At 41.5% G+C, this 27,002-nt stretch overlaps 1 protein-coding gene across 1 annotated transcript in view; it reads left to right on the forward strand.

Moving 5' to 3' along the window:
* Positions 1 to 27,002, forward strand: part of hmcn1 (hemicentin 1) — a 96,791-nt gene that overhangs the window by 34,009 nt on the left and 35,780 nt on the right. Inside the window, exons 7-32 of the mRNA XM_049588337.1 lie at positions 1,452 to 1,572; positions 1,712 to 1,975; positions 2,076 to 2,220; positions 3,710 to 3,831; positions 8,247 to 8,516; positions 11,457 to 11,598; positions 11,721 to 11,848; positions 12,167 to 12,280; positions 12,465 to 12,623; positions 13,277 to 13,468; positions 13,559 to 13,654; positions 15,651 to 15,778; positions 15,877 to 16,021; positions 17,525 to 17,637; positions 18,831 to 18,990; positions 19,671 to 19,836; positions 20,335 to 20,462; positions 20,576 to 20,827; positions 22,212 to 22,307; positions 22,562 to 22,756; positions 23,267 to 23,397; positions 24,262 to 24,409; positions 24,741 to 24,867; positions 24,961 to 25,115; positions 25,361 to 25,639; positions 26,188 to 26,469. Of these exons, the coding sequence (XP_049444294.1) occupies positions 1,452 to 1,572; positions 1,712 to 1,975; positions 2,076 to 2,220; positions 3,710 to 3,831; positions 8,247 to 8,516; positions 11,457 to 11,598; positions 11,721 to 11,848; positions 12,167 to 12,280; positions 12,465 to 12,623; positions 13,277 to 13,468; positions 13,559 to 13,654; positions 15,651 to 15,778; positions 15,877 to 16,021; positions 17,525 to 17,637; positions 18,831 to 18,990; positions 19,671 to 19,836; positions 20,335 to 20,462; positions 20,576 to 20,827; positions 22,212 to 22,307; positions 22,562 to 22,756; positions 23,267 to 23,397; positions 24,262 to 24,409; positions 24,741 to 24,867; positions 24,961 to 25,115; positions 25,361 to 25,639; positions 26,188 to 26,469 (4,258 nt within the window). The remainder of the gene's footprint in view (positions 1 to 1,451; positions 1,573 to 1,711; positions 1,976 to 2,075; positions 2,221 to 3,709; positions 3,832 to 8,246; positions 8,517 to 11,456; positions 11,599 to 11,720; positions 11,849 to 12,166; positions 12,281 to 12,464; positions 12,624 to 13,276; positions 13,469 to 13,558; positions 13,655 to 15,650; positions 15,779 to 15,876; positions 16,022 to 17,524; positions 17,638 to 18,830; positions 18,991 to 19,670; positions 19,837 to 20,334; positions 20,463 to 20,575; positions 20,828 to 22,211; positions 22,308 to 22,561; positions 22,757 to 23,266; positions 23,398 to 24,261; positions 24,410 to 24,740; positions 24,868 to 24,960; positions 25,116 to 25,360; positions 25,640 to 26,187; positions 26,470 to 27,002) is intronic.

Consider the following 27,002-nt stretch of genomic DNA (forward strand, 5'->3'; position numbering starts at 1 on the left):
ATAATGTAACTTTTAAAGAATCTTGGACTATTCTGTTTTGTGCACTATATAAAAGGTTTTGAGCAATGCTTATGCTCAAACTGGTAATGACTCATGATTCATAATAGCATGTCTAGGTCAATTTTCTTGCAAAATCAAACCGAAAACAGTGAAAACCAATGCAGTTTTCTCTTTGTGAGTGCTCTGGAGAATCACATCAGTAGGTCTTCGGTGTAAAAATCTGTATCAGTTACCTCATCACAGCTACACAGGACCTGATTGATCTCAGTGAGGGTGTATCTAAGACCTACATTGGTCAGTCTGTGCGGATGGGTGTGAAATTAGGAAATGAGTAGCTTTAATGACAGGGATTCTTCTTGTCTTAGGTAAGAGCATGACCTTTAAGGGACCTCTTCCCTTATTATTGGTTCTTTTACAACCAACTAATGACCTGGGCTAATTTCATGGTGGTCATTGAGGCAGGTTTGATGACCATGACATGTATTGTTTTTCATGACAGCAGGCATTAGCATTTGAGGCTGTGCCGATGCCCCTTTGTCCTGGTATTACCTCATTGTTTGTAGTTTCACCTCTAGCTGTCTCATGTGTTTGCTTAAATGCACTGCTCTAGCCAGTTTGGTAGTTTTCTTTTCACAGGGAATTTAAGTTTATGTCAGTCAGAACTCAGTAATTGTAAAATGCAGTAAATCCACACATTCTCTTTCATTTCAGTCAATTGCAAATGACAGTCTAGGTTTGCATGCCTCACTCCACATTGTGAGTCAATGTCTGTGACACCTCTAAGGTGCTTTACCCAAGATGAGGAGTTTCCACTTTTCACCAAGCCTATATTTCATTGTAATTACTCTGTCTCTATTACTGCAAAGCTTCAAAAGACCTCCACGCGATGAAGACCACATGAGGCACTCTGTGATTATAGTGGTCGTGTTTATTTAATTAAAGTATGAATGCCAGACTGAATGGGTCATCTCTGAATCGTGGATGTTTTATAAGCTCGGTTCTGAGGCATTTGACAGCCAGCCTTGACTTAACTTTGAGTTGCTTGTCCGTACATGCAGGGATGGTTGGCATACAAAAGGCTGTTACACAACAGTGTCAGTGCTGTGTCTGTCATTTAGACCACTCAGTGCTGCCTTTGATGCAGCAACTCTTCTCTCTTTTGTTTTCTTAAGTAATGGAAAACGAATCACCATCACATGTTAGTCTGGGTTTTTCACCAAATCAATTTGGACCAGACATCCACAATACTACTTATCAAATGACAGTTTTCAATTAGAAAGGTGTGACTGCATGAAGGACTTGTTGTATATAGATACTGATATGTCACAGCACATTAAGACAAAACCTTATTATGAAGATAACGCCAGAAACATGGAGTCACATTACCAAACATACTACCTGGGTGCTAAACATATATCTGCAAATCTACACGTCCTCTTTCTTTTACACAGACCTCTAGTGAAGGAAGACATTCGGTCCGTATCTCAGGTCTCAGCACCATTGACTTCCGGGCCGGATTTTCCAGAAAGCCCACCCTGGATTTTAAACAGACCTCTAGTAGGCCAGTTCAAGGTCAGTGAACTCAGAAACCAAATTGTAAAAAAAAAAACCTCCACAGCTGTTGTTTGTGTTCTTTCACCTGTTGTGTTCACTTACATGTGTAAGCTTTGGGACATTAAAGTATACAGTGTATGTTGTTTATTCTTTCCAGGTATTCCCACTTACATCCTTCTGAACACCACCGGGCTTTCACCTCCTGCTCGGGCTGACAGGCTAGAGCTCCTGTCAATCAAGGGTGAGGTGCTCAAAACTTTGCCAATCCGCTACTACCCTGAGCGCAAGCCATACGGCCTCTGGAACATCACAGAGTTCATTCCACCCAACGAGGCCTTCTTCCTGCGGGTGACAGGATATGACCGGGATGGTTTCCCTTTCCAGAGACTCTCCAGTGTTTCCTTCTCCAGTATTATACCTGGTCAGTGATGGAGATTGTCACCCATATTTAGATGTGAGGGATTGCTTAGTTATTTAAGGTGAGTAAGTCTTTTTGTTGATTATCTTTATTGCTCTTCCAGATGCCCCTAAGGTGCTGATGCCAGCCATAAGTCATGGTTACTACCTCCAAAGAGGGGCTGTCAACTGCCAGGCAGAGAGCCTGATCCCCTTCACTCTGCGCTTTACTAGAGATGGGAGGCGACTTGGGGTCGACCAACTCTTCAGGTGAGCAGGGCTGGAAAGTGTCAGTTCACAAATCACAAATTTGCCACAGGGGCAGGGTTGGAATGAGAACAAAGTTCGGCCCTGGCAAATCTCCTCTGGACCGGTCCCATTACTAAGTAGCAACCTCCTCTTGCCCTTAGCCTGTAGCGTGACTCTGCTGTTATCAGCCTGCTGCTGCTCCTCTGTCCACTTTACTCTTTCTTCCTCTTCATTTGGTGCCGCCAGCAGACTTTTGTGATTGTTGTCACTGCTGCTAACATTAGAAACTCTTTCCAGCTTCAGCCTTGAGTACTTTTTTCTTTTTGTCTCTGACCTTTTCTGCTCTACCTTTCCATTTTTTAGCTCCTTCATCTGTTTAATCTGTATTTACATTCCAGTTACTCCGCTCTTTCTGTCTAGATTTTGTGTATTTCCCACTTGACCTCTCTTGCTTGGCCTCTGACATTACCTGATGGACAGATCCACATGATGGGCTGTCCTAAAAGTGGGCTGCAGCCGGCAGATCTTCCCTTTTTTTTTTCCCCCTGGAGTTTTTGCAACCCACAAGGTGTGCCGGCCCATCTGGCATTTGATAGAATTGCCCGATAGCCAGTCTGAGCCTGCACAGGGTGGTTTACAGTCCTTACAGTACATACACCTTCAACTGTTATACCTCTGATTCGGATAAGGAAAAACTCCTTGGACAAGAGAGGGACCCTTTCTCTGTTGCTCTTCCTAAATAAAAGCAAAAGTCTCTATAGCCAGATACCAAGATGAAAAGACATGCTGACAACACCACTATAAGCCAGTTCCATATGATGTACTTACACCATAAAGTCATTTTATCCATGTCCTGTTTCCAACGTGATTTTGAAGTCAAGTCACATATTTATGGCTGTACCTGAACTGTGTCATGAGATTTGTCTGTCAAAGTCTCAGACACCTTTTAAGCATTTCAGACGATTATTTCAGAAACACGAGGTTAGTCAGGAATGTATTTGTTCAGAGGCTTTATTGTATGTCCCTCTACTACCTTACTAGGTTTTGAAAAAACAAACAGCCACGCAGTCATGTTCAAAGTAAATGAGCTCCACAGATGCACTACGTTGCAGGATTGAGCCGATAAGGAAGGGGTTGCCCCCTCTTTCCTCAGCTGAGAATTTGATGATGATACAAGTCTATTCAGTCATTACATGCCGTGAAACCATTTACCCCTTTGGCCAGTGACTAATGGTTCCACATACTTTGCAAATCTGTTGATACCTTCTGAGAGGTCTCTCGAGCAGGCAGGAAGACAAACAGAATGGACCAAAACTCCTCTCTCCTTCCAACTCCGTTGGAGGCTAAAACTCCCATATTGTGTTTCCATCTCTGCTCTCCTGTGTGACTAAATCTGACTGGATTTCCACCATATCAACAGATGAGCTAGTAGCAGATTGAATGGATTCAACATTATTCTCAGCAAATACTGAAAATAGAGGGATAAAAATGTTCTCCTTTTTGATTCTAGTGAGTCCAACAATGCATCATGGGAAATACCCCAGGTAACTCTGAAGGATGAGGGCTACTACGAGTGTATTGCTATCAGCAGCGCTGGGACAGGAAGAGCTCGCACATTTTTGGATGTCTCAGGTAAGCACACATACCAAGACTCATTCACCCTGTCACAGGATGATAATAGGCAATCTGTTTAACTTATTGATGATTTCCTTATAATGTAATAGCTCCATTAAAACCATTTCAAGCAGACACAAAATGAAAATCTAAACTGTCTGTACAAATCTAATCTATTACCTATTTCAGTGACATTAGTACTGTAAGTATATTTTTGAAGGGGACCTATTATGCTCATTTTTAGGTTCATACTTGTATTTGGGGTTTCTACTAGAACATGTTTACACTCTTTAATGTTCAAAAAACACTTTATTTTCTTCATACTGTCTGTTCCTGAACACACATACACTCATGCCCTGTCTGAAATCCTCTGCTTTAGCTTTTGTCTCTTTAAGGCCTCCTCCCAAAATACCCAGTCTGCTCTGATGGGTCAGTGTTTGTGGGTCTTAGTTTCTATGCTGTCTTGTTGTCTCTGCACTGCCACTGAAGCCAGAGGAATAAATGTAATGGAGAGTAATGGAGCTTTCTACCATAAAAAATCACCAATAAAAGCTTCTAAACTCAACTGCACATTTTCCAGCAGGAAAATGATCCAGAATTGGGGAGAAACGAACAACATCAGCAACCAAGATTACATGTTTCCCTGTTGTTAGCATGTAGCTATATGTAACAGTGTATGTAATGTAAACACTTGGCAATAGCCTGCCTGGAGATGATGACCATAAAAAGAAATCTGTCATGATCTGACGTCAGGTCGTCACGAAAGTAAAAAATAAAACGTTCAGAGCCTGAGGTTCTTGTTCACACGGATTACTTTCACATATGTTTACCTCGTTATTTGAAATTTGGCCACGTTTAGTATTAACATCTGATATTGTAACATTACATATATATGCCAAAAAAGGAAGGATAAGGATAATAAGGAAAAGTATAATAGGTCCCCTTTACCAAAAAATAGCTGAAACTAAAGGAATTAGCAGAATATGAGAGCAATGATGTATTACGACACTATTACAACATGTCAGAAAGACTCGCTACATGTACAGCAGTGTTGACTTTTGTTAATGGACTGTGATACTGTAGTTTATGTTAACTAACAGTGCATAGTGAACTACCTTCCATCACTGCAGGTAATGAGCCAGGACTGCTGGACAGGAATGCTTAGGGGGCTGGCAAGCATTAGACTGTCAACAAGTGTAATTGGTGTGTGATGGATCTACTTGCAGGGCAGTGTGCAATTTAAAGTTGAAAAAAAATTCCACTGGATTTTTTTTGTGTGCTATAGCATACATATCTGCTCTGTGAAACACTTGTCCTGCGTTCTCCTTTGAGAAAACAAATCAGAAACCAAGAGGGAGAAATTAAAATGTATTTGCTGCATGGAGTAGACAGACTTAAGATACAGCCAATCAAATCTTTTTTTAAAGGAGTAACAGCGGTTTACCCAACACTACTACTAATAAGCCAGTGTCTGACCATGACAGGTAGGCTGCAGAGCAGGGTTGTTTACTTTAGATACTATTCATGATGCTAACTTATGCTTCCTTGCATCCTCTGACCCAGAACTCGTTTCCCCTCAGCCATCATGTCTCTTATGCACCTTGAGTAGACAAAAAGCAGAAACACAGGAGGCTTTTGGAGGGCAGAAACTTAGGTGTGTCTTGCATTTTTCGTCCTCACATCTTTCCGTCACATCTTCAAAGATGTGAGGGAGTGAGGAGACATTTTAGCATAATGAAAAGCACCCTTTGTGTCTTATTTGTGTCCTACAGTGTAACACCAGCAATCTGGAACCCTGTTAGCTGCTGTCAAATACAAACAGGCCCCTCCAGTGAGCTGATATGAAAAGTAGCATTTCTGATATTCATAAAGACCCTGTTTCTTCCTTTTAATAATAAAAACTATTAACAATATATGTTAAAAACCATTAACAATATTTTCATATCAACAAAAAGGATGACTAAATGTGGTTTCACTTGGACTCTAACGTATCTTTGCCTTTAATGCACCGTATCATGTTTACAAAATAACACTTACTGTTTAAAGACACAACACACTTTGAGTGAAATGGTGCAGCAAGATGGAGTTTATGTCACGCTCAATAGGTTTACACATGCTCACACACACAAACTACACTTACACTACTCATGGACATGTGGTTGGAATCCAAGTGCTGGTTGATGTGGGTTAAATTTCATAGGGTTCAAAGTCTCTTGCTGTGGATCCCATGCAGAGAACCTGCATGAAGGCAGAATTAATGTAGCTTTAAGGAAAATTTGACCCCATAACATGACGTTGTAATGCATGCCTCGCAGTGATCATGGGATTGTGGGTTTATGGGATGGTTTGTGTGCCTGATTTGTAAAGCAATGGGCTGTAAATATGATGTAAGATGAGAATACAAATGAAGCTGTAAATACATTCCAGGCTTGCACCAAAAACAGTATAATGATCATATAGTTCTGGTGGCAGTACTGCAGTTTCAATACAACAGCGCTGCGTAAACACAGATGCTTACTGGTCACCACTATAATAAATGCATAACAATTTACGATCTCACTGAGAAATTTATAATCTGTGTAATAAATTACTGGATGACTTTGTGATCATCATGATGTCAAAGCTTTAAGCAGTGGATAATGATTTATACCTTTAGTTCCACCACTAGGCAAAAATTAATTTCTGCCTTTTCCAAAATCCTCTGTAGTGCGTTTATTTTTCAGTCTGAGTCCTTTCCATTATGAGACCCTAGAGCTGACACCACATGAGTCCCAGTGCAGTCAGTAAAAGTCTCCTTGTCCAAATGTTGCTATCCAAAAAACTTCCTGCTTTGTGAAATTCACTGGAGCTCCATCAACGTGATGAATGCCAAGCCGAAAGAAAGAAGGTGGAGCGCAGAGGAAAAGAGAGTGAGAGGTAGTTGAAAGATGCTTCATGAAACAGAAGAAGGAGAGAGGGAGCCAGGCAGGGATCTGTGTAATGTATGAGCGTAAGTCATTACTGTAACTCACCCACCATGTTCGCAGTCCAAAGGTGCAGAGGGGACTTAGTTTGTCCAGCTTTTACCTCTTATGACATCTAAAATTAGGTGAAATTAATCCTTCTCAGCCACAACTCAAACCCTTGTCAATGGGCCAGTGATATCCTGAATAGGATGACAGGCCTACGCATTTTACGCTTGAACACAGACAAACACACATAATACCCGCTCAGCTGCCAAATATATGTCATCCGAATCCCAAGGAGCTGTGCTGAAATCCCCAGCATCCTCCTTGTATCAGAGCCAAAGCCTCTGCTACCTCTCCTCGCCCTCATCTTCTGTTGTTTTCCCCTTGTCCCCGCTTTGCTCCGGCTAAACCCTGAAAAATATGATTGAAGACACACTGAGGGAGTGTTGTCAACATGATGCCAAGAGAAAAGACAGAGATGGTTGAAGAGAGAGAGAGAAATAAGAAAAAAAAAGATGATTGATGTACAAGATTAGTTCAAGTGGGTGTTTCAAAAAATTGCATTTCTCTCGCACACAGCAAAGACCAGCTACATGGAATACCTCTATAAAGAGTCAAGAAACTCTTAAAACCAAGAGGTGACAGCAGTGCATTATATGAGAGTTAGAAAGACATTAATATGCTGATTTTGGTGATGAAATGTTGATTATTTAAACTGCTCATGCAGATGATAGAGGTTCCTCCCATAGGACAGCTACATACATAAGCTCTGTAAAGTAAAAAATACCATTTTATTGCATAGCTTTTTATGTTAAGGTACTCCAACAGTTTGGTATTGTAATTCATAAAGTTGCTGAACGTATGAGACACAGTTAGGCCCGAGTACTCTCACTGCAACCCATATTTCCCCTAATGCAACTGGACAGCATCTTTTGTTAAACTATTTCCATCGGGTCAACTTATGTCTTTCAAACTCTTTGCCTGTAGTTTGTAACACAGGGTTTCTGTTATAAATCTGTGTTTTCCAAGCTGAACCTGAACCTGAACCTTCTCATATACAATGTTTTATCAGTATGTTTTAATTTGAATAGTTTTAGGCCGAAGAGGTAAAATAAATCAGTACTTCACCATTAAAGAGCAAGTAATAAAGAAAAGTTAGAAAACATAAACATAATTTGTGTAACAGAAATGTGTTTTTACTCCTCCATCATCCCCTAATCCTTTGTATTTACCTTGCAAATTGTCAAGTTATGAATAGTTGGTCTAAATGAGAGGCCAAAGGCTTTTTCACCATGACTCGACTCAAATGACTATAGTTTTCAGAAAATCAGTATGGGCTGCAACACTGCTTCCCAGGGCTGGAATATACTGCATGTCTCTACATCTTTAACTGTCAGTAACCGCTTGCTCTGAATTCCTGTTAAGCCTTTTTTGTAATGTAAAGTTCCTGTCAGCTGCCAACAACATCATGCCATCATTCCGCAGAGCCGCCTCCTGCCATCACAGTCGAGGGTAATGTGACCGTGTCTCCCGGTTCTCGTGCTGTCCTCACCTGCCACGTCGTCAGCACAGTCAACTATAACCTCACCTGGCTGAGAGGAGGTCAGGATGCCCGTCTGGACCCACAGGTGCACGTCTTAACCAACCTCTCGCTCCAGGTGTCCTCTGTGACCCCAGATCACTTGGGCTGGTATGAGTGCGCTGCTGTAAACGAAGGAGGGGTGACGGCAGAGCGAATCTACCTCACTGTGCAAGGTAAAGAGTGTGTGTTTAATTTCAGTCTGTGGTGTTAGAAGAAGAAGTGACATTGGAAACAAGTTGTTGCCCGTGTTGAGATACGTCAGAGCACACATGGGCTTCCAAATGCTGAGCTTACCAGGCTACAGCTGAACTCTGATTTTGTTGCTGGTGTATGTGCTTACATGTGTTTGTACGAATGCTTCTGTGTGATTTACACTGTGGGGGAACATGACTCTTGGCAAACACAACCCCCTTCCCAAATACATGATCGTCTCCCAAGTGCCCCCGCCCCTCTTCCCTCCCTAGCTCCCTATAATTCACCCTAATGCTTTATGGGACGTGTGAAAATAATTTATGTGTGACTCTCAGGCAGCGCTTAAGTAGAGTTTTCCATCTCCGGACAGCTCTTGTAGTCCCGTTTCTAACACTTCACTGACACTAAATCCGAAACACTTTGTTGTACAAAGTATCGCTGACTATCTGGCCAGCACCACAGAGCACCGGCCTGCGCTTGGCCAGGAAATGCCGATGTAATACAGCCACTAAAACCTGTCATTAGCAGATGATTTCAGCCAGAAGCCACTGAGGAGAATCCAAGAGGTATAGAAAGCTGAAAGAAAGCAAGTGAGAGCAGCAAAGAACTTTGTTTTACATTACCCAGTCCCAATGAACATCCCGTATTTACTTTGTTATACAACCAGAAGTCCCTGAAAGAAGAAGCTAACTCAACGACCATATGCTGCTTACTGTCGCCTAAATTCCTCTTCGTATGTGTCCTGCCAGGTCTTGATGCTTTGAAGCACAAAAATGTTATTATTTCTCTTGTAGAACAAAAAGAAGAAAGATTTTTTTCCTGGCCTAAATTTGAATAATTGAAAAGTTCAATCTGATCTTTACTTGGAGTGAACAGTTGTCTCTGTAAAGTAAACCTCAATAACACAGACTGAAATGTTGCAGGTTTAATACCAATGCTGCAGACAGATTTGGAGAGGAACTCTGTCATTTGGCTCGTCTCACTGAGTGATACGTTGCACAGAAGACCCTGAAACATTTTCCCTGGTTTAACTGGATATTTTTCTCTTATTTATCTCCTCACCTGTTCTTCATTTTTCATCCTCCCACACTTTCTTTGTTATTCTTTTCTTTAAGCAATTTCTTACTGCTTCTTCATTATTCTTTTTTTTTGCCTTATCTCTTTCTTTCACTAAAACAGCTGTCAACAGGCCCTTAGGGTTTCCTAATTACCCCCTGGTCAGTCCCGTCCTAGTTATTAGTCTCTTTGAAGTGAGTAGAGCTGCTGACATCTTACAACACTTGGACAGAACACAGTGGAACACAGTGCATAACCATACGCCAACAGAAATAGGATGAAGAAGGAGAGATTTTTAGCTGTTTTCCTGCTGTTTTAGTGTGGTCGAACATCTTTGGGAAAACAACCCTAAATAGCTGTTGTGGATGCACATCGTTGATGGAAGAGATTTAGAAAAGAGTGGACGGTGGAATAGGAGGAAGATGCATTGCAGTTTGGAGTGAAAGCGGATGAGTGAGGGAGGAAGAGAGAGCGAAAGATGAAGCAGGTGATGAAGAGAGTTTCACAGACAGGCTTCTTTCCGACACATGTACGGCTGCTGCTGAGTCAGGCTGGAACAATGTGTCTTCCCTCCTCAGGAACCTCCTTGTTCTTGAACTCAGAGGGCGCAGGGTGACCTCGTGAGTTGGAAGAGGCAAGTGAGGAGAGAGGTCGGCTTGCCTGTAAATACAGTTCCTTTGACGCCTTTACTTTTGACCTTATCTGGTTCGTACATACAGCACAGACTGAGGCAGCGCTGAGATTAAGATGGGTGGGAAGTTGAGGTTTTTCAATTTGTTTCAAGTCAAGGTTGTAATATATCAAAAGTATCGCCTGTGAATTTATCATCAGCATCTGGTAAAGGAGCTGTATTTCTTTTCAACTGTGGCATCCCTGATGATTGAAGCATCAGTACAGAAGTCTATACATTCCTTCACATCTACTGTACTCATGCATGTCAACCTTTTGAACTTGTGGCTACTGGCCTTTTATCACTACAGGGCTTTTCTTAGTCAACCCAAAGTCACTGTCCTATTTTGGTTTATAGATAGCATGCAAGGAATAACACGTTTGACTGACTGCCTTCCTTTTAGTTATATAAAAAAATAAATACCTCTAAATAAATCCCTCTCTGGCATCTTAGATAAACAGAGTTTTGTTGTTTTGGAAGGGTTCTGTCTCCCTGTCATGACAGCTAGTTCTCACACTGTATTTCCTACACTCTGGAAAGGTCAGAGACTCTGGAGATATTTCTAGCAGTGGGAATAGAATAGAGAAAACACGCCCTTGAAGGGAAGACTTACAGTACACATCATGAATCAATTGGAAAATCTTTTCTGATTCCACAGCTTCCCCGGGTCTGGATTCAATATTCCTCCCTGTTTTACCAATAAAGAGGAGATGAGGGTGAAAGATATGCTTTGAAACATTATTAGTTGTAGTAACAGCCATCACTCTTCCTGCTACAGTGACAATAAAAGTTTATGCTCTGTTACATCTTGTGGCTGAGCTGAGAGTCATCCAGGGAAGAAGTGCCTGACCTGCACATCAAGGTACAAAACATCAACAACCTTAGGTGTACTGAGATGTAACAGTGTACATGTTTCAAGATTTTTATGTGACATTTCTCAAAGCCACATATACTCACATTTAAGTGATAGAAATTATATTTAATAAAATATTTTAATAGTGAGAATAGAAGCCCCAAATCAACTTGTTTCCACAGTCAAAACTTCTCACAGTGATGATAGATAGATTATTGACTTAACAGTTGTGCAGCCAGTGCAATCATTACAATGTGTTACGTGAATTTAGTGGCTGATTTAGACAGGATTTTGATTTATTGACTAATCTCGCAAATTTGTATTTTTTCTCTTTGACTCTAGAGGTGCCCAGGGTTTCAGTCGAGCCTCTGAACCAAACCTTTACAGCAGGAGATGAAGTGAGGATCAGATGCTCGGCCAGCGGCTACCCTCCACCCCGTTTGGTCTGGACCCACAATGGCATGTTCATCATGGCGTCCAGCAGGTGCATTCATCTCCTTCCAACTGAGCAGATTTTAGGACTTTTATGTGCTATCATTGTGTGTCTTAATCAGAATCACTTGTATTTTATACAAAAACTGAATTGTGTATGTAATGTGTGTTCAGACACAGGATGACTCCCGGTGGCACACTGATTATAAAAAACATGGAAGAGAAGGACGGAGGAGTGTATGGCTGCCTGGCTAGCAACCAGGCTGGGACAGACACAGTGACCTCCATCCTCACTTACATTGGTGAGTGCCACAGAGCACTTGCATCTATCCATCCAGCCATCCTTTAGCTATACCTGCTATATCAGGCAGGTTTGAACTCTTCTTGCTGTGAGGAAACAGTAACTTACCACTGCACATTCATGCCACTCCAGGGCACATGCACGAAATTTGGAAATAAATAAAAATATTTAAAGACAAAAAACAAATATAATAAAAACACAAATAACAAACAAAAACACAAACATTTACTTTAGCAGCACATCCATACAGTGTGTACTACATTTCCATATTGTCATCACACTGTGTTCTGTCTATTGTTCAAAAATTCTCCTTCCCCAGAATCTCCTGTTGTGACCGTGGCTTTGAGTGATATTCTCATTGGCATTGGAGAAACTACTGTGATGGCCTGCTCGGCGTCTGGAGTCCCACAGCCTGACATCTGGTGGTATAAAGGTAACACCTGAGAATGACGGAAGTACAAGTGTGAAGATAAAATAACACCTCCGTTCAATTATGGAAACTTTTTTTTTTCTTTTGCATAGAAGGATTTATTAGTATGGTCAAGCACCCCCAAAATAACACTTATTTATTAAGAACCAGGCTGACCACACTCTGTTGCATTTGTTCTCATTTCTAGGTAATGTTCAGCTGCAGTCATCATCCCTCTTGGATGTGGACACGTTAGGAGGCACACTGACAATCAGGGAGACCCAGGATGTCGATGCTGGAGAGTACACCTGTATAGCTGTCAATGCTGCTGGCACCTCGTCAGGAAAGATCTCTCTGGATGTAGGAGGTGAGTGTTCACTGCTCACTATAATGAACCCAGAATAAGACTGTGCAGACTGTGGGGTTTGGTAGTGATGGAGTCACAGCTTGTTTCTTCTGTTGCAAGGTAGCAGTGGGTGGCTGTTTGATGGTATGCATTTTAGACTCTTACACACTAGACAATCAATGAATGGCTGTTATGGCTCACAGTATACATTGGTGTGTGATGCCAGTGTTTAGAGACACAAAGGCCGCTTTGGTGCTGTTAATGAACGATGCCTTTACCAGGCCAGGGACACGTTTCTGGTTTACACCTAAGCAGGGTTTCACAGGGGTGTGTCAAGATCTGGGCAAGCAAGACTTTTACACATACACAAAGCAGACTTTTGAAAAAGCACATTTTGAAGAAAAAAGTCTATTATGAAATAAAAATGAACTATAAAATCATAATGTAGAATACATTATATTTTTTATGATTTATTCATGTGATTATTTATTTATTTGTGAAATATTGAACACTTTAGAGCTCCATACACACACAGTACATCTGGTCCTAAAATCAGTCATGAATAACCCAAGCCTACATGATGGACAGCTTGATTGTCTGTACAATGCAATACAGATGGATGAGCATCCCCTAAACCTTTTCACCTTTTCCATCTTCAATTTTGATTATTTCAGCCGCGCCCAAGTTCACTCGAGAGCCATCAGATGTGGCGTCGGACATCGGCTCCAATGTGACCCTGCTGTGCCTCACCCAAGGTCATCCTGACCCCCAGGTCACCTGGAGGAGAGAGGATGGACTTCCCCTTTTCAACAGGCCTCGCGCACATGGCACTATTACACAGAGCAGGGAGGCTCTACATATCAACAGTGAGTTTTTTTAGTGGGATATATGGGTACACATTACACGTAAATGCTCTACGTTTATCTCTACATAAAAATCCTTTTTTCTTCTCTCAGGCCTGTGGGTGGAAGATGAGGCAGTGTATGTCTGTGAGGCTCACAACCACTTTGGCAGGATCGAGGCCCAGGCCAGGATCACTGTGACTGGACTGGGTGAGTCTGAGAAGTCTATTTTTGTCTGCCTGTCCCTCTGAGATTAGAAATTAGCATCTCTTAATCAAATCAGTGTGAGTTTTCAGAGTGCAGTTATTTCAGAAAGGAAACAGGCATTGTCATTTTGGATTTACTTCTGTGCTCCCTGCGATTAATTATTGATTGGTTAATAATCTTAAAAATCCCCAAATTTATAATGGTGGATCGGCCTGTCTTGTGCACTTCAAAGACAAGGCCCTGTGGGGAGTCTACATACACACTCACACTGCCTACATTCCCTTTTCCATCAAGTTTTCTGAGTGCTTCTAATCAAAGATCATATCTGGTCTCCGTGTCCAGTACATTTCCTAAAACAACATACAATACCTTTGAGTACCTTCAACTGTCTGTATGTCCTTGTGGATGTGTGTGTTTGAGTCCCTGTTCCAGTCTTTACACATGAGTGTGAGTTCATTAGCACATTTCAGTGGGTGTGTTTGAACACATGGGCCTTATTAACCACTGTTTCTGTTTCACCGTTTTCTTTATAGTGGAAACACACTGAGCTCTTATATGTGGGCCAAAGGTTAGAAACCAAAGACCCACCCAGATGACATGTATTACTGCCCCACTGCCCCATTTCCCTACTGACAATATTATCTCATGAGATACACACACACCCAACGCAGAAGCACATGTAAAGAAGCTTTTTTGGACAATAGTACAAGTAGAGAGCAATGGCGTACGTCTATGTGTGTATGTGTTCTTGTGAAGCTGTGTTCCCAGGCCAGTAAGAGCGGCTGTCAAATTCCTCTTGACGACACCCTGTTGTCTATCACAGCCCCCACAGGTGACATCAGCACTGTCCTTGTGAATACAGCCAAATCATTTAGACAATTGTGATGTCATTAAGTGTGTTTATGTGTTGTGTATAGGTATGCATATGTGAGGGGAGAAAGGGGTGTGTTGATACTTTAAGCAGCTGTGGAAAATGTACGCTGTATATTCTGCATTGTTTATAGCAACCAAGCTTCCCATGTACATCATACGGTACACACACAAACACTTACGCATGTGCTTCCTTTGAGTTTTACTAGACGTGAAGACCTTTGATCATTAGTATATTGTTTTTGTCGGAAAATAAATACACCCTCACTTTTTTGTGCATTCTTTTGACACACCAAATTTAAAACATTTGTCATGTATTCTGCATCTTATTTCACTTGTACAATGCCTGTTGAAAACATGCCTGTTCAGCCGATTGCTTGGCCTCTGGTACTGCTGCTTGCAGCTTTCTCAAGAAGTGCTCATCCAGTGTGTGCCCCATGTAGGCTGAGTCCTTAGCAGTGGCTCAGGTTTGATGCCTGGTCACACTTTGCTCTGTGTCTTTTCTATAATAAAAGGCAAAAATCCCTAAAAAATAATGATAACATGAAAAAAGAACTGCTCATTTAATCATCTTCACAAGCTGTGCTTCCTTGGGTCCTGAGCAATACATCTGCTATGACATAGTTGTATCCCCTTGCAATGCCAGAGTACACACGTCATTTGAGTTTATAATCTCCTATCTCTCCAAGAGAGAGACTGTTCAGCGATGTAACAGTTAATAGGAATCCCCTCTTCTCAATACACTACACAGTGTTTAAATAACAGACAACTAATAAATATCTTAAGATCTTAAGAGCTCTCTCTTGAGACTGCACTTCCTTGGGTCCTCAGCAATACACCCGCCAAGTGTGAAGTTGATTGGATGAACAGACAAATGTGAGATTTCTTTAAGGATGAACAGGACTGAAGTAACTAGTGTGGTTCTGAGGTACTTGTCCTTTGTGTGTGTATGTCTCTGGTCTCTATGTACAGATGATTCTGCTATTTTGAAATAGATTCACAGGATTTTTACAGCCGCCTGCTGATATGAATCTACTTAATAATTTCCTTGAATACTTTTCTGTCATCCCCTCAGCCTTCTTAATTTTTTTACATAAGCCCTGTATAATTGTTTGCATGGTATCTGCAGTTTCGCCTGTCATTGCGATGAGTCCGACTGTGCTCAGTGTGATCGAGGACCAGCAGGTGACTTTACCCTGTGTGCTGTTGGCTGGGAATCCGCTGCCTGAGAGACAGTGGCTACACAACTACGGCTTGGTGAGTACACACAGAGGAAATGTGTTTAAAAGTCTTCAGTGTCAGAGTTAAATAGGCATGATTTATTTTGAACCATTTTAAATGTTGAAATCTTTCAGGTTAGCTCAGACCAGTATGTAACAGTGAGGAGGGACGGAAGTCTGCATATTGAAAGAGTCCGGCTGGAAGATGCGGGGGACTACACCTGTTTGGCTGAAAATGTTATTGGAGCTACCAACCATACCACCACTGTCAACGTCTATGGTAATATACAAAAACTTGGATACAAACCAACTATAAACAGACATGCAGTATGCACAAAAATGATGAAAAGCACAGTAGTTTAGTCTTTAAGGTACTTCATGGAGTTTTTTGAGCACTAGCAAGACTCATATTGTGTGTTTCAAATTAGCAGGACAAACACATATTCGGGATCCCCTATCAGATGTCGCCACAGTAATGACTACTCTTCCTGGGGTTCACACAAAACGCAAAAAACAAGACAAGACATTCATTAACAAAATTAAATAAAACAAAAACTAGAGACAGCAGTAGATATCTCACATTCACAGTGACACCACATCAGGAGATCATTAAGGCTAAGTAATAGAACCCATAAACTAGGCACATGGAATTATACATGACTGTACAAGGCTTGCACAATTCCACATACCAGCAGTTGTTGACATTAATGTAATATAAAACATAGCAATGCACCTAACAAGAAGAAACAGAAAATGCTCCCTTTGATCTAGCAATATTTTTCTTTACATCTCTATATTTAGCATCTGTAAGCTGAATATGAACATATAATACATGGTTTATAATACACTGTAGTTATACGTTCCTGGTATTGTGCATACAGGGATACTTAATGGAATTGAGCCGTGGTTAATGTTACTAATCACCTGTGCTTTTTCTGCTATGATGAGTCAGAACATCTTCAGTGAAAAAGCCCATTGAAAATATTTTATTAGTTATGAAATGCCCCCTCTCTTTTTTATTTTTCTTTTGTTCTGTGACCTCCTCCATTTCTCACTGCCCCACTTAAATGTCTCCTTTATGCTGCGCAGGGCTCTTAACCTCATGAATAGGATTATTTTTGAGGTTGCGTTTAAACCAGGAGCAGCTGAGGGTAATGGCAGAGTTTGGAGCACACTGAGAGGGGGAAATGTGTTCTCCATTTAAACTAAAGTCAGTCATTGCCAGATCCTACCAACTTAAACAGGAATTGTCCGCAGCATGTACGTAAAAACACTGGCTCCCTCTGTTCTTGAAATGAGGTCAGTCCTTCTCAGCTGTACATACACAAAGCACTGGACATTTACACTATGTAGGTCAGTTTATAGTTACATTTGCCATAACCTATGAGAAATACTCTCCCGAAGATCCCACATAATGCCAAGTACATGGAAAGAGTGCAGATAGGAGACCGCCATGCAATACAGGCTCTTATTGTGTGCGCTGCGTGTGATTTTGTTGTTTAGTTAAATCACATTTTTCATTTCCAAGAAGATGCTCCAAGCCTCCCAGGGCTGATCTTTTCTGCAGATTCTCAGCATTGTGACCAACAACAAAAACAAGACAGATAGTGAGGGAGGGAGGGAAAAGACAAGAAAGGGAAGAATAAAATAAGAGACACACACAGTCAACCAAATGCACAGTATGCACAGAGAATCTGTACATCCACTGTAGTTAGTAATACTTTAATAAATGTATGTGTGCACAAAAAAACATATTAGACTAACTGTGTCTACTCGTTTCCAGTGATTCCTACCATTCAGTATGGCCCTCAAGTGTTCAGCACAATTGAGGGCTCGCCCATAACTCTGCCTTGCCGTGCCAATGGGATGCCCACCCCTGAGATTACTTGGACCAAGGTATGTATTGGTGTCACCTCTCTGGATCTTAAGTACAACAAATAAGAGCCAGTGCTTTGCTTGCTATGATGTGCTGTATCCCTGCAATTGACAACTTTCGTATTCTATTTCTATAAATGGCAGAATAATAGAAAGGGAGATGGAAGGAAACCACATGAAATGAGTATGTAGTTGAATCAGGAAAAAGACGCAGGTCAAATGTGTGACAGCCAACAGCTCATGTTGCATCACATTTTGGCCAACTATCACCATATGAGACTCTATTGCCAAAGTAAGCATCGTCATGCCATCCAGTCACAATGTGTTTCTGACAGCTTTGCATGTCCAAGAGGCATTTTATGATGTCTTGACTCACAAACTCCCACTTACGCACTGCACAGATTCACCTCTTGACTCTTACAAGTGAATGCTGTTATGCAGCTTGTGTACTATTTGATGTGGATGTGGATGCACTGTTTTCAGCTACAAGGGGACAGATCCTTGTGGGGTTTTTTGTGTCAAAGGTCAGGGTTGCTGCATATTTTTAGTACAATGCCTACTCTATTGATGAGCTCTGGCCAGACAATAGCACATGATAGGAAAATGCCTGTGTGTCTGTGTGACGGTACATGTGTGTGTCTCGTGTATCAGCTTACCTGTGGCCACTGGCATGTACACTGGTCTCAGTATTTACATGTGCACTTTTGTGTGTTAGAGTGTACTGTAAGCCAGTGTGTGTATGTGGGCAATTCCTCCCTCTTTTCCATCTTTTACTCTTTACTTTTTCTCGGAGTTGTAAAAGTGACGCTGTTAAAGTGAACTGGGCTACAGGGACACATGAAACTTGATCCTGCTAAGTTTTGCACCAGCTGTGAAGATGTGATTCCCTCTGATTCCTTTACTTTTCTCTATAACATCAATCAAGTCAACTTAGTCATGTAAGATCCAAAAGGACAGTACAGCGATGACACAGTCCTCATGCATTTACATCACATTTGCTTTGTGCTTTGTGTTTTTTCTATGGTATATTTATTCACATTTTTATTCACAGCTTTTTTATTTAACAGCAGGGAAGAAAATCAAATCATAAATTTAAGAGCACTTAGTAGGTCAAACCACACATCCTACCTCTTTCCTGGATATGTCAAGTGTTAATAAAGTTAATGAAACAAACTCTGGCCCCTGCCCTTTCCCTGCTGTGATTTGTTTTGAAGGGTGGGGAGCTGCTGTACTTGGGTGGTCCAGACTTCTCCCTGGATTCTGACGGCAGCCTCCTCATCACCTCCCCCTCTGGAAACGAGACTGGAGAGTTCATCTGCACGGCTACCAACGCTGCCGGCTATGCCTCAAGGAAGGTCCAGCTTACTGTCTATGGTAAACCTCATCAGCAGCAAAAAGCCTGGATAAAATCTGTACAAAGACAAAGGAGCTGTATGAAGCTTTTAACGTCAGCAATACAATGTATTATTCTGTGATCATTGCCAAGACGTTTAGCAGCCTCTACCAGCTGGCAAACTACATTACAAGTCATGTCACAGGGTCGGATTTTGCGAGAAAATGACCTCACGGCACAATGACAGACGGCTTAACTGTAGTTTACCTTGTCCATGAGCCAGTCTCAGTGATTGTTGTTAATTCATTAACTCATTGCCTGTAGCAGTTGTATATATATGTGTATATATGTGTAACATGAGCAGGTCAATTTTCTCCACTTTCCCTTAGAGTTTTTAGTGTGCTATTGTCCATGTCAGCCAACCCCCATTGCCTGTGCTTGCATTAATGGAGGACATGGTGTAGTTTAAAAAAAAAAAGTGCCAACCTTCTGTCCATTTTTTAATTTAATTGACACAGCTGGTATTCAGCACAGGAAGGAACAATACTAATGCACTTATTGCATCAACAGGCAATTTGATAAAAATCTCTTCTTGTCCTTTCTTTATTTATATTAAGTTATCGTTCATGTCATTGTACTTTATGTATACCTTGTCTGAAATTTTCACATGTATTTCTAAGAGCATTGAATTGAGTCACCGTTTCTGTGTATGTACGTGCAGTCCGTCCCAGATCCAATGACGGGGGCGCCGGAGGCTCAGCAGAGCCAATGAGAATGTCAGTGATTGAAGGTGAGGATGCCATCCTGCTATGTGAGGTCCACAGTGTCCCGCCTCCCACTATAAGCTGGGCCAAGGAGAGGCAGCTCATCTCACCGTTCTCTCCCAGGTAAAACACATAAAACACACAGCACTGATGTTCATTTATAATCCAACAACTCCTTGTAGACTGCTGGAGTTCAGTATTCAGCAATTTTTGACCAAAATCGCCTTATATTACACCACATGAATAATATTGTCTGTGAACTATGAATAAGCATCTGCTAAAACCATACTAACCTGGCTGCAACCTCAAAGTAAAGATTAGATTTGTAGTTCTAAAAGACTAAGAGAACCTCCGTGCTGTCTACATTGCTGTGCTATAATTCTGGAGCAGTCATGGCCTCAGGGTACAGTTTGTGGTTTCATAAGATGACTGAGTAATCGTACTCTTCTCTGTGATCTGTTGTACCTACTGTGCGTCTGCCACAGCAGCTGTAATCGTGGTTGATGGTGGATTAGTAAGATTTATTGCAGTATCTGTTTACAGAAATTACTGAACAAGTTATTGAGTGGAAAAAAAATTGCCAAAAAATGCTGTATTCGTGTGTGTTTGTGTTCCTCTCAGGCACACTCAGCTTCCCTCAGGCTCCATGAAGATCCTGGAGACCAGAGTGTCAGACAGTGGCCTTTATGTGTGTGTTGCCTCAAATATTGCCGGCAACCTGACACAATCCATTGAGCTAAGTGTTTTGGGTAAGTTCAAAGATTGAAAATACAAATACACTAGAGAAACTAAACTTCCAGGTTGTCCATAACATGCAGGTGCAGACTAGGTTCTAATTCTTATTAAATCTTCTGTCCTGCAGTCCCCCCCAGCATACAGGCTGGCCCCAGAGTAATGAAGGTGCAGGTGGGTCACCCTGTGGAGCTGCCATGTATGGTGAGAGGGGTTCCAGAGCCCACCCTCACCTGGACTAAGGATGGTAAGCGGTACCCAGTATCACCTGATGGCAGCCTGGCATTGAGATATGTGGGGCTGGCTAACGAAGGAACCTACACCTGCACGGCCACCAACACTGCAGGCAGAGACGAGGCTCAAGTTCAGCTTCTCGTGCAAGGTTGGTTTCAGTTAATCAGGGTTGTAGTCAAGACCACCTAAACTGAGAGCAAGTTACGATCAGAGCGTATCAAGACCAAGACTAGAGCAAGACTTTGAAGGTTTGAGACTGTGTCAAAACCAAGACCAGACCAGTGCGAGTCCCACACTACATGACACACTTGTGATACAAGATGTTAGATAAGATATACGATTTTTCATACAGGCTATTTAGTGATATCCCCAAAGTGCTGGTCTTCACTGGTCTTGAAATAAAATACGGAGTCCTCTTGGTCTAAGACTGAGACATAACTGAGTAAAAATCCAGTGGAGTCCGAGACGAGGCCGAGACCTTTAAAAAGTGGTCATAAAACAGGTCTCGAGACCAAGATCAATCTCAAGTAGGCTACAGCAACACTGCAGTTAATGGGCCTCATTCACCAGTATCTTCCCAAGGTTTTTCCTTCATTTGTTCTTTAAAAGAAGTCCACATCAGATTCATGACATGTTCTCAAACCGCAGAATTGTTTGCACCTGTGTTCCTACAATGATGAAGCTCATTGTTCTTGTAAGTTGAAAGCACGGGCAAGTTGATCCTAATTAGCATAAGTAAACACTCGGCAAATCCCCATAAAAGGGCATGAGACGGCAGGGCTGTGTGCACACACAGAAACTGAAGAAGAAGAAAAAGTTGCCTAAATTAAAGTCTGAAGAGAGTGGAGCACTGGACTCCAAACATTAAAAAAAGAAAAAAAAAACCTTCTGTTTTGAAGTAGAGGTAGCCTACATCTGCGGAAATTGAATGCCAAATGAGTTGTCATAATTACTAGCATCAGGAGTGTACATAAAAGAACACAAAAAGGATGCACAGCATGCTAAAACTACGCGTTAATCAACCACCCGACCCCCAAACCGCAAATTTTATGCATTATAGAAGCACAACTGTCAGGAGGACAGACAAGTGCTAACTGTTAGATGGCATGATACCCATGAATATAACAGTATAACATAACAGGTGTGAATTTATAAGTGTAGTGCAGTGTAATGTAGTAAAAATTATAGATTTTAAAAAAACGTTATTGTAAGATAAATCATTTAATTTTCATACAGCTGTAGAATAACCAATTTATTCTGCACAAATATGTCAAATACAAAAACTGTGTAAATGTGTTTTAAGAGAAAATTTCTTCATAAGAACTGTTGGTGAGTGAGGCCCAATGTCTTGATCCTACAGACTTGCATTGTGTTCATTATACTTATGGATTAAGCACAAAACACTGTACATGTGCTGAAGTATGACATGCTGTACGGTATGTTCAGTTTAGTTTATAATGCTTTGTTGAAATGATGACTAATTCAATACAGTGTAATTTTTTTTAATTGATTATGTGTTTGTGTGTTTTCAGTACCCCCTGTGGTGGAGGTATTGGAGCCCCCCTTCAATAGTCCCCTGCAAGAGAGAGTTGCAAACCAGCGCATTGCATTCCCCTGCCCTGCAAAAGGTAATGGTAAATTTACACCTACCGTCTGTTATATTGAAGAGGAAAATCATTGATCATTTTCTTTCCCTGTGCAGGAGATCAAAACTACTTACACTCCTATCAAAAGTGATATTTAGTGAGGCAAAGTTAGTTCTGCTAAAAGTAAACACTGTACTTTTACAATCATGACTACATCAAATACAACTTGTCATTTCATATTTGTCAGTGGTTTTGGTTTCATTTTGATCCTTCTGCTATCTTCTTCACTCTTTCAGGTCTTCCTAAGCCAGTGATTCGGTGGATGCGTAATGGCCAGGAACTGACTGGTAATGAGCCTGGTGTGTCCATCCTGGAGGACGGCACACTGCTGATTCTGGCCTCTGTGTCACCGCTGGACAACGGAGAGTATGTCTGTGCTGCTGTCAATGATGCTGGATCCACTGAGAGGAAGTACCAGCTCAAAGTTAATGGTAATTGACCAGCTCTTTGTCAAACTTTGTCAAAATCTGTTTTATCTAATAGGATACAATCTTTTCACTTCAGTGATTTTTATTGCAGTAACATGTATTTAGTGGACTGAAAGACAATTGATTATATTATTCTAGTAGGCTACCACAAAGTTTAATTTGTATTTGAAGTATAAATAATCTATATAATAAAAAAATCGATAGTTGGCATCCGTTACGATACAATATTGCCAGACAAAAATATCATGATACTATGCTGTATCAATTTTTTGCCTCACTCCTAATGCAGGTTAGGTTTACTGGTGACTCTAAATTTCCCATAGGTGTGAATGTGAGCATGAATGATTTTCAGTCTCTATGTGTCACCCTGTGATAGTCTGTCTGCCCAATGACAGCCGGGATAGTACCCTGCATCAGGACAAGGGGTTATGGAAAATGAATCATTCTAACTATTTTTTGTTATAATTGTAACAAATGCTTGATGCTCGATAATCACCTCTGACACCTCCACAGTGCCTCCAGTTTTCCGTGATGGGGAAACACCAGACAACGTGTCGCTGGTCCTGAGCCAGTCCACCAGCTTGGTGTGTGATGTCATAGGAAGTCCGACCCCAGTCATCACCTGGTACAAGGATGGGACTCCTGTAGGTGAAATCCTGTTTAATAAGCTGTTAACATATTTTTCATCCATCCATTGTCGTTATAGAAACATCCAGTACAAATGTTCTTTTAAAGGTAAATAGACACATCAAAGACACAGTCAGACAGACTACATGCTACCATATAATTTTCATAACATATACTTAAACTGTGGTTTAATAAGTCCTTTACAAGGACTGGATCACAAAACTTTGCATGCATGAAAGTAATGAGAAATTATAATGACCTTTCCTTTCAGTTATTAATGAAAGTGCTCATAAAGACTGAGTGAGCTCTGATCACAGGGTACACCGTCCAAGAGAACAGACATTAAACCACCGCGCATCCTGTGCGTATGCATGTGTGTGTGTAACAATGACCAGACAGACCAGCCATGGTGGCAGCATGGTCAAAGCTTTAATGACAGAATAAGTATGATAAATTGTAGAAGAAGAGAGAGAGTTAGCACACGATTGTACTGCAACATCCCAGTTAGCTGGCTGCTTTTTGTTCCCTTGGCTGCCTTACTACTTATTCCTGCAAGGCACAGATGGGAAAATCAGTTAAACTGTTCAATCTGTTAATTATAAACAATCTAACGAAGGATTCTCTGCTTTCTGAATGTTCTTGGCTCGAAGCAACAATTTAAAACTTCTAATGTTTTCTCAGCTGAATAGATCCTTGGCTCGCAGACAACAGTTGTTTTTCAATTCTGCCTGAATTGTAAGCTGCAGCTTTTTAGTTTGAATCCTTTTATCGTGATGTCTTACAATTAGTCCCGTATTAACTGTCAGACAGTATTTCCTAAACTGTAACTCATGCTGTTGTTTTTGCCTTTGTGTTTGACTTGATTTATTATTAATCGACAGGTGGTTGCTAGCAACAGCATCCAGATTCTTGACATGGGGAAAACCCTGAGATTACTGAAGGCAGCCACAGCAGACGCAGGCAGCTACAGCTGTAAAGCCATCAACATTGCTGGCAGCACAGAAAAGGACTTTTTCCTGGATGTGCTGGGTGAGTAAGGGTAGTGAGCAGTTGTTCATGGAAACTCCAAGAATTATGGGGAAAGAGATGCATGCAGACTTGTGGACATACAGAACATGTCATTAATTTCAGTTTAATGGAAAACCATTTAAACCCTTTTAATACAGAAAAGCAGCCACATGTGTACAACTCTTAACTTCCTGGACTTTGTTATTAGATCAGTTCCTTGATAAGTCAAGCAATATGCAATGATTATAGTTGTATGTTTATTTGTCTGACAATTACTGTATGGCACACAATGTATTTCTGAAATGACTTATAAATACTCATTTATCTGTGATTCTCTCACTCTGTTTCTCAGTTCCACCGACCATTGTAGGGTCAGACTCTCCTCAAGATGTTTCAGCCATTGTCAAACAGGAGATCAGTCTGGAGTGCAACGTGCAAGGTGTGCCCTTTCCCACAATCCAGTGGTACAAGGACAGGAAGTAAGCACTTTCTAATATCCAGACTCCACACTCCATGTTATGCTAAGCTTTGTGAAACAAACTGAATAAACTGGGTCAAACTTTTGTTTCCAGGCTGGTGTTTCTTGGTGATCCCAATCTAGAGGTCATCAACAAGGGTCAGATTTTGAGGATAAAAAGTGCCCGTCTTGGCGACAAGGCCCGCTACCAGTGTAGTGTCATGAATACAGCTGGCAAACAATCCAAAGACTTCAACCTCAGTGTCTATGGTGAGTGTGGATTTTCACAGATCATATCCATTCAGGTACTGTGTGTAAAGCCTATTCTTTATAGACTGAATCCCTGTGACGTCATGCTACCAACAACGATCGCTTTTGGGTAAGCAACTGGCAATTGATTTAAACTGCAGAGATAAGCAAACTTGTTTATTTCTGTAATCATTGTCAGTCATAACTGTGACATTTAAATGACTGTCTAAATTGCAGATTTTGTCATTTTTGTGCCATTGTTCCAGTGCCCCCGTCCATCAAAGGTGGTAACATAACCACAGGGGTCACATCCCTGCTGGACACGATGGTAACACTGGAGTGTGAGGCACGTGGAGTGCCGCTTCCCACCATCACCTGGTACCGAAACGGAGAGGCCATCCTGTCCAATCGACAGGTTCAGTACGTTGAGCGAGGCCACTACTTGAAGATCCCTCGGGCACAGGCGGCAGATGCCGGCCAGTACACCTGTAAGGTGACCAGTGTGGCCGGGAACGCTGAGAAGAGCTATGAACTTGACGTTTACTGTAAGAACCTGACATGTGACACCTGATAATCTCCACACTTTTCCTTTTAATTGTGCAGTATGTCAGCTTAAAACAAAATCTTTTAGTAACTCATCTTCACTAAATGACTTAGAAAATTTAAGGCACATTTTGGCACCAAAGAAGGTTTCTGAACAGAGGAACTCTCCGGACATAAGTTCCCATTGTCTGCATTTGCAGGCCTTCGCATATGTTATGAGCTCTGAAGCTTATTATTTCATTAATCAGAGCTGTAAGGCATTTGGCTTCACTCGCAAAGCATAAAGACATTTGCAGCAGTCAAGAATAATTTCAAACAGCTGCGGATAGTCGGCAAACATTTTAATGTAAAAAATAATATCCTTGATCCCTGAAAAGCATAAAAATGGATACAGATCGGGGGACTTGATGCATTAAGCAATTTTACGTGTTGTTGGATGATGAAAGCCTCAAGTGTGTGTTGGAAATAAGATATCAGTCAAGCAGAAAAGTCGTTGAAGCTTTAACCCTCCTTTTGTTCTGTTCCTATTTTATGCATGTTCCCCCCCCAGTGCCTCCCACCATTGCAGGGGGTGATGACGGGCCAACTGAGAGGAAAGTGGTCCTCAGTAAGCCTCTGATTCTGGAGTGTAAGGCTGGGGGACACCCTCCCCCCTCCCTCACCTGGCTGAAGGATGGAGTGCCTGTGCGTGATGGTGAAAGTGTCCGTCTTCTCGAGCAGGGCAGTAAAATAGAAATCGTCTCAGCCACGGTGTCGGACTCAGGACGTTACGTCTGCGTGGCTACGAGCATCGCTGGAGAGAAGGAGGTCAAATATGATGTCAGAGTTTTAGGTATGGAAAACTCACAAAAATAACCATAAACTGTACTGACACTAACTTGCACAGCACATGCTCACACACTCGTGCCTTATTGTTTTATATCAATGCAGTGTCACTATCTGGCAGGCCCAAACAAACAAGACATGGTGGGACAACAAGTGTGTACTGTACCTTTTTAAATCTTATAGAGGATAACTTTTCTAGGAGGTTGGCTTGCTTATGCGCATACATGTTGTGGCCATTCTATAACCTTGGCCTGGCCTCACTATCGATTTCCATTTTGGACCTTATTTCTAGTTACTGTTTGACTCAAATTGTGAATGAAATAAAGAATGACTTGTCTCCCTGTTAAGTCAGTGAACAGCAGTTCAGTGTTTAGTTTGCTGCTCACAAAGACAAGTTTAAAACAAATAGCCAAACATTTGATTCAGCCAAAACCAGGTAAAAACACATCAGAGAGAATGTGGCCACCCAGTTACAAGTGTTTTACAGCTGCCATGAGCCAGGACATTTGTTGAGGTCTTATCTTGCTACATGTTACCTAA

The sequence above is a fragment of the Epinephelus fuscoguttatus genome, linkage group LG10 (assembly GCF_011397635.1).
Source record: "Epinephelus fuscoguttatus linkage group LG10, E.fuscoguttatus.final_Chr_v1".
Lineage (NCBI taxonomy): Eukaryota > Metazoa > Chordata > Actinopteri > Perciformes > Serranidae > Epinephelus > Epinephelus fuscoguttatus.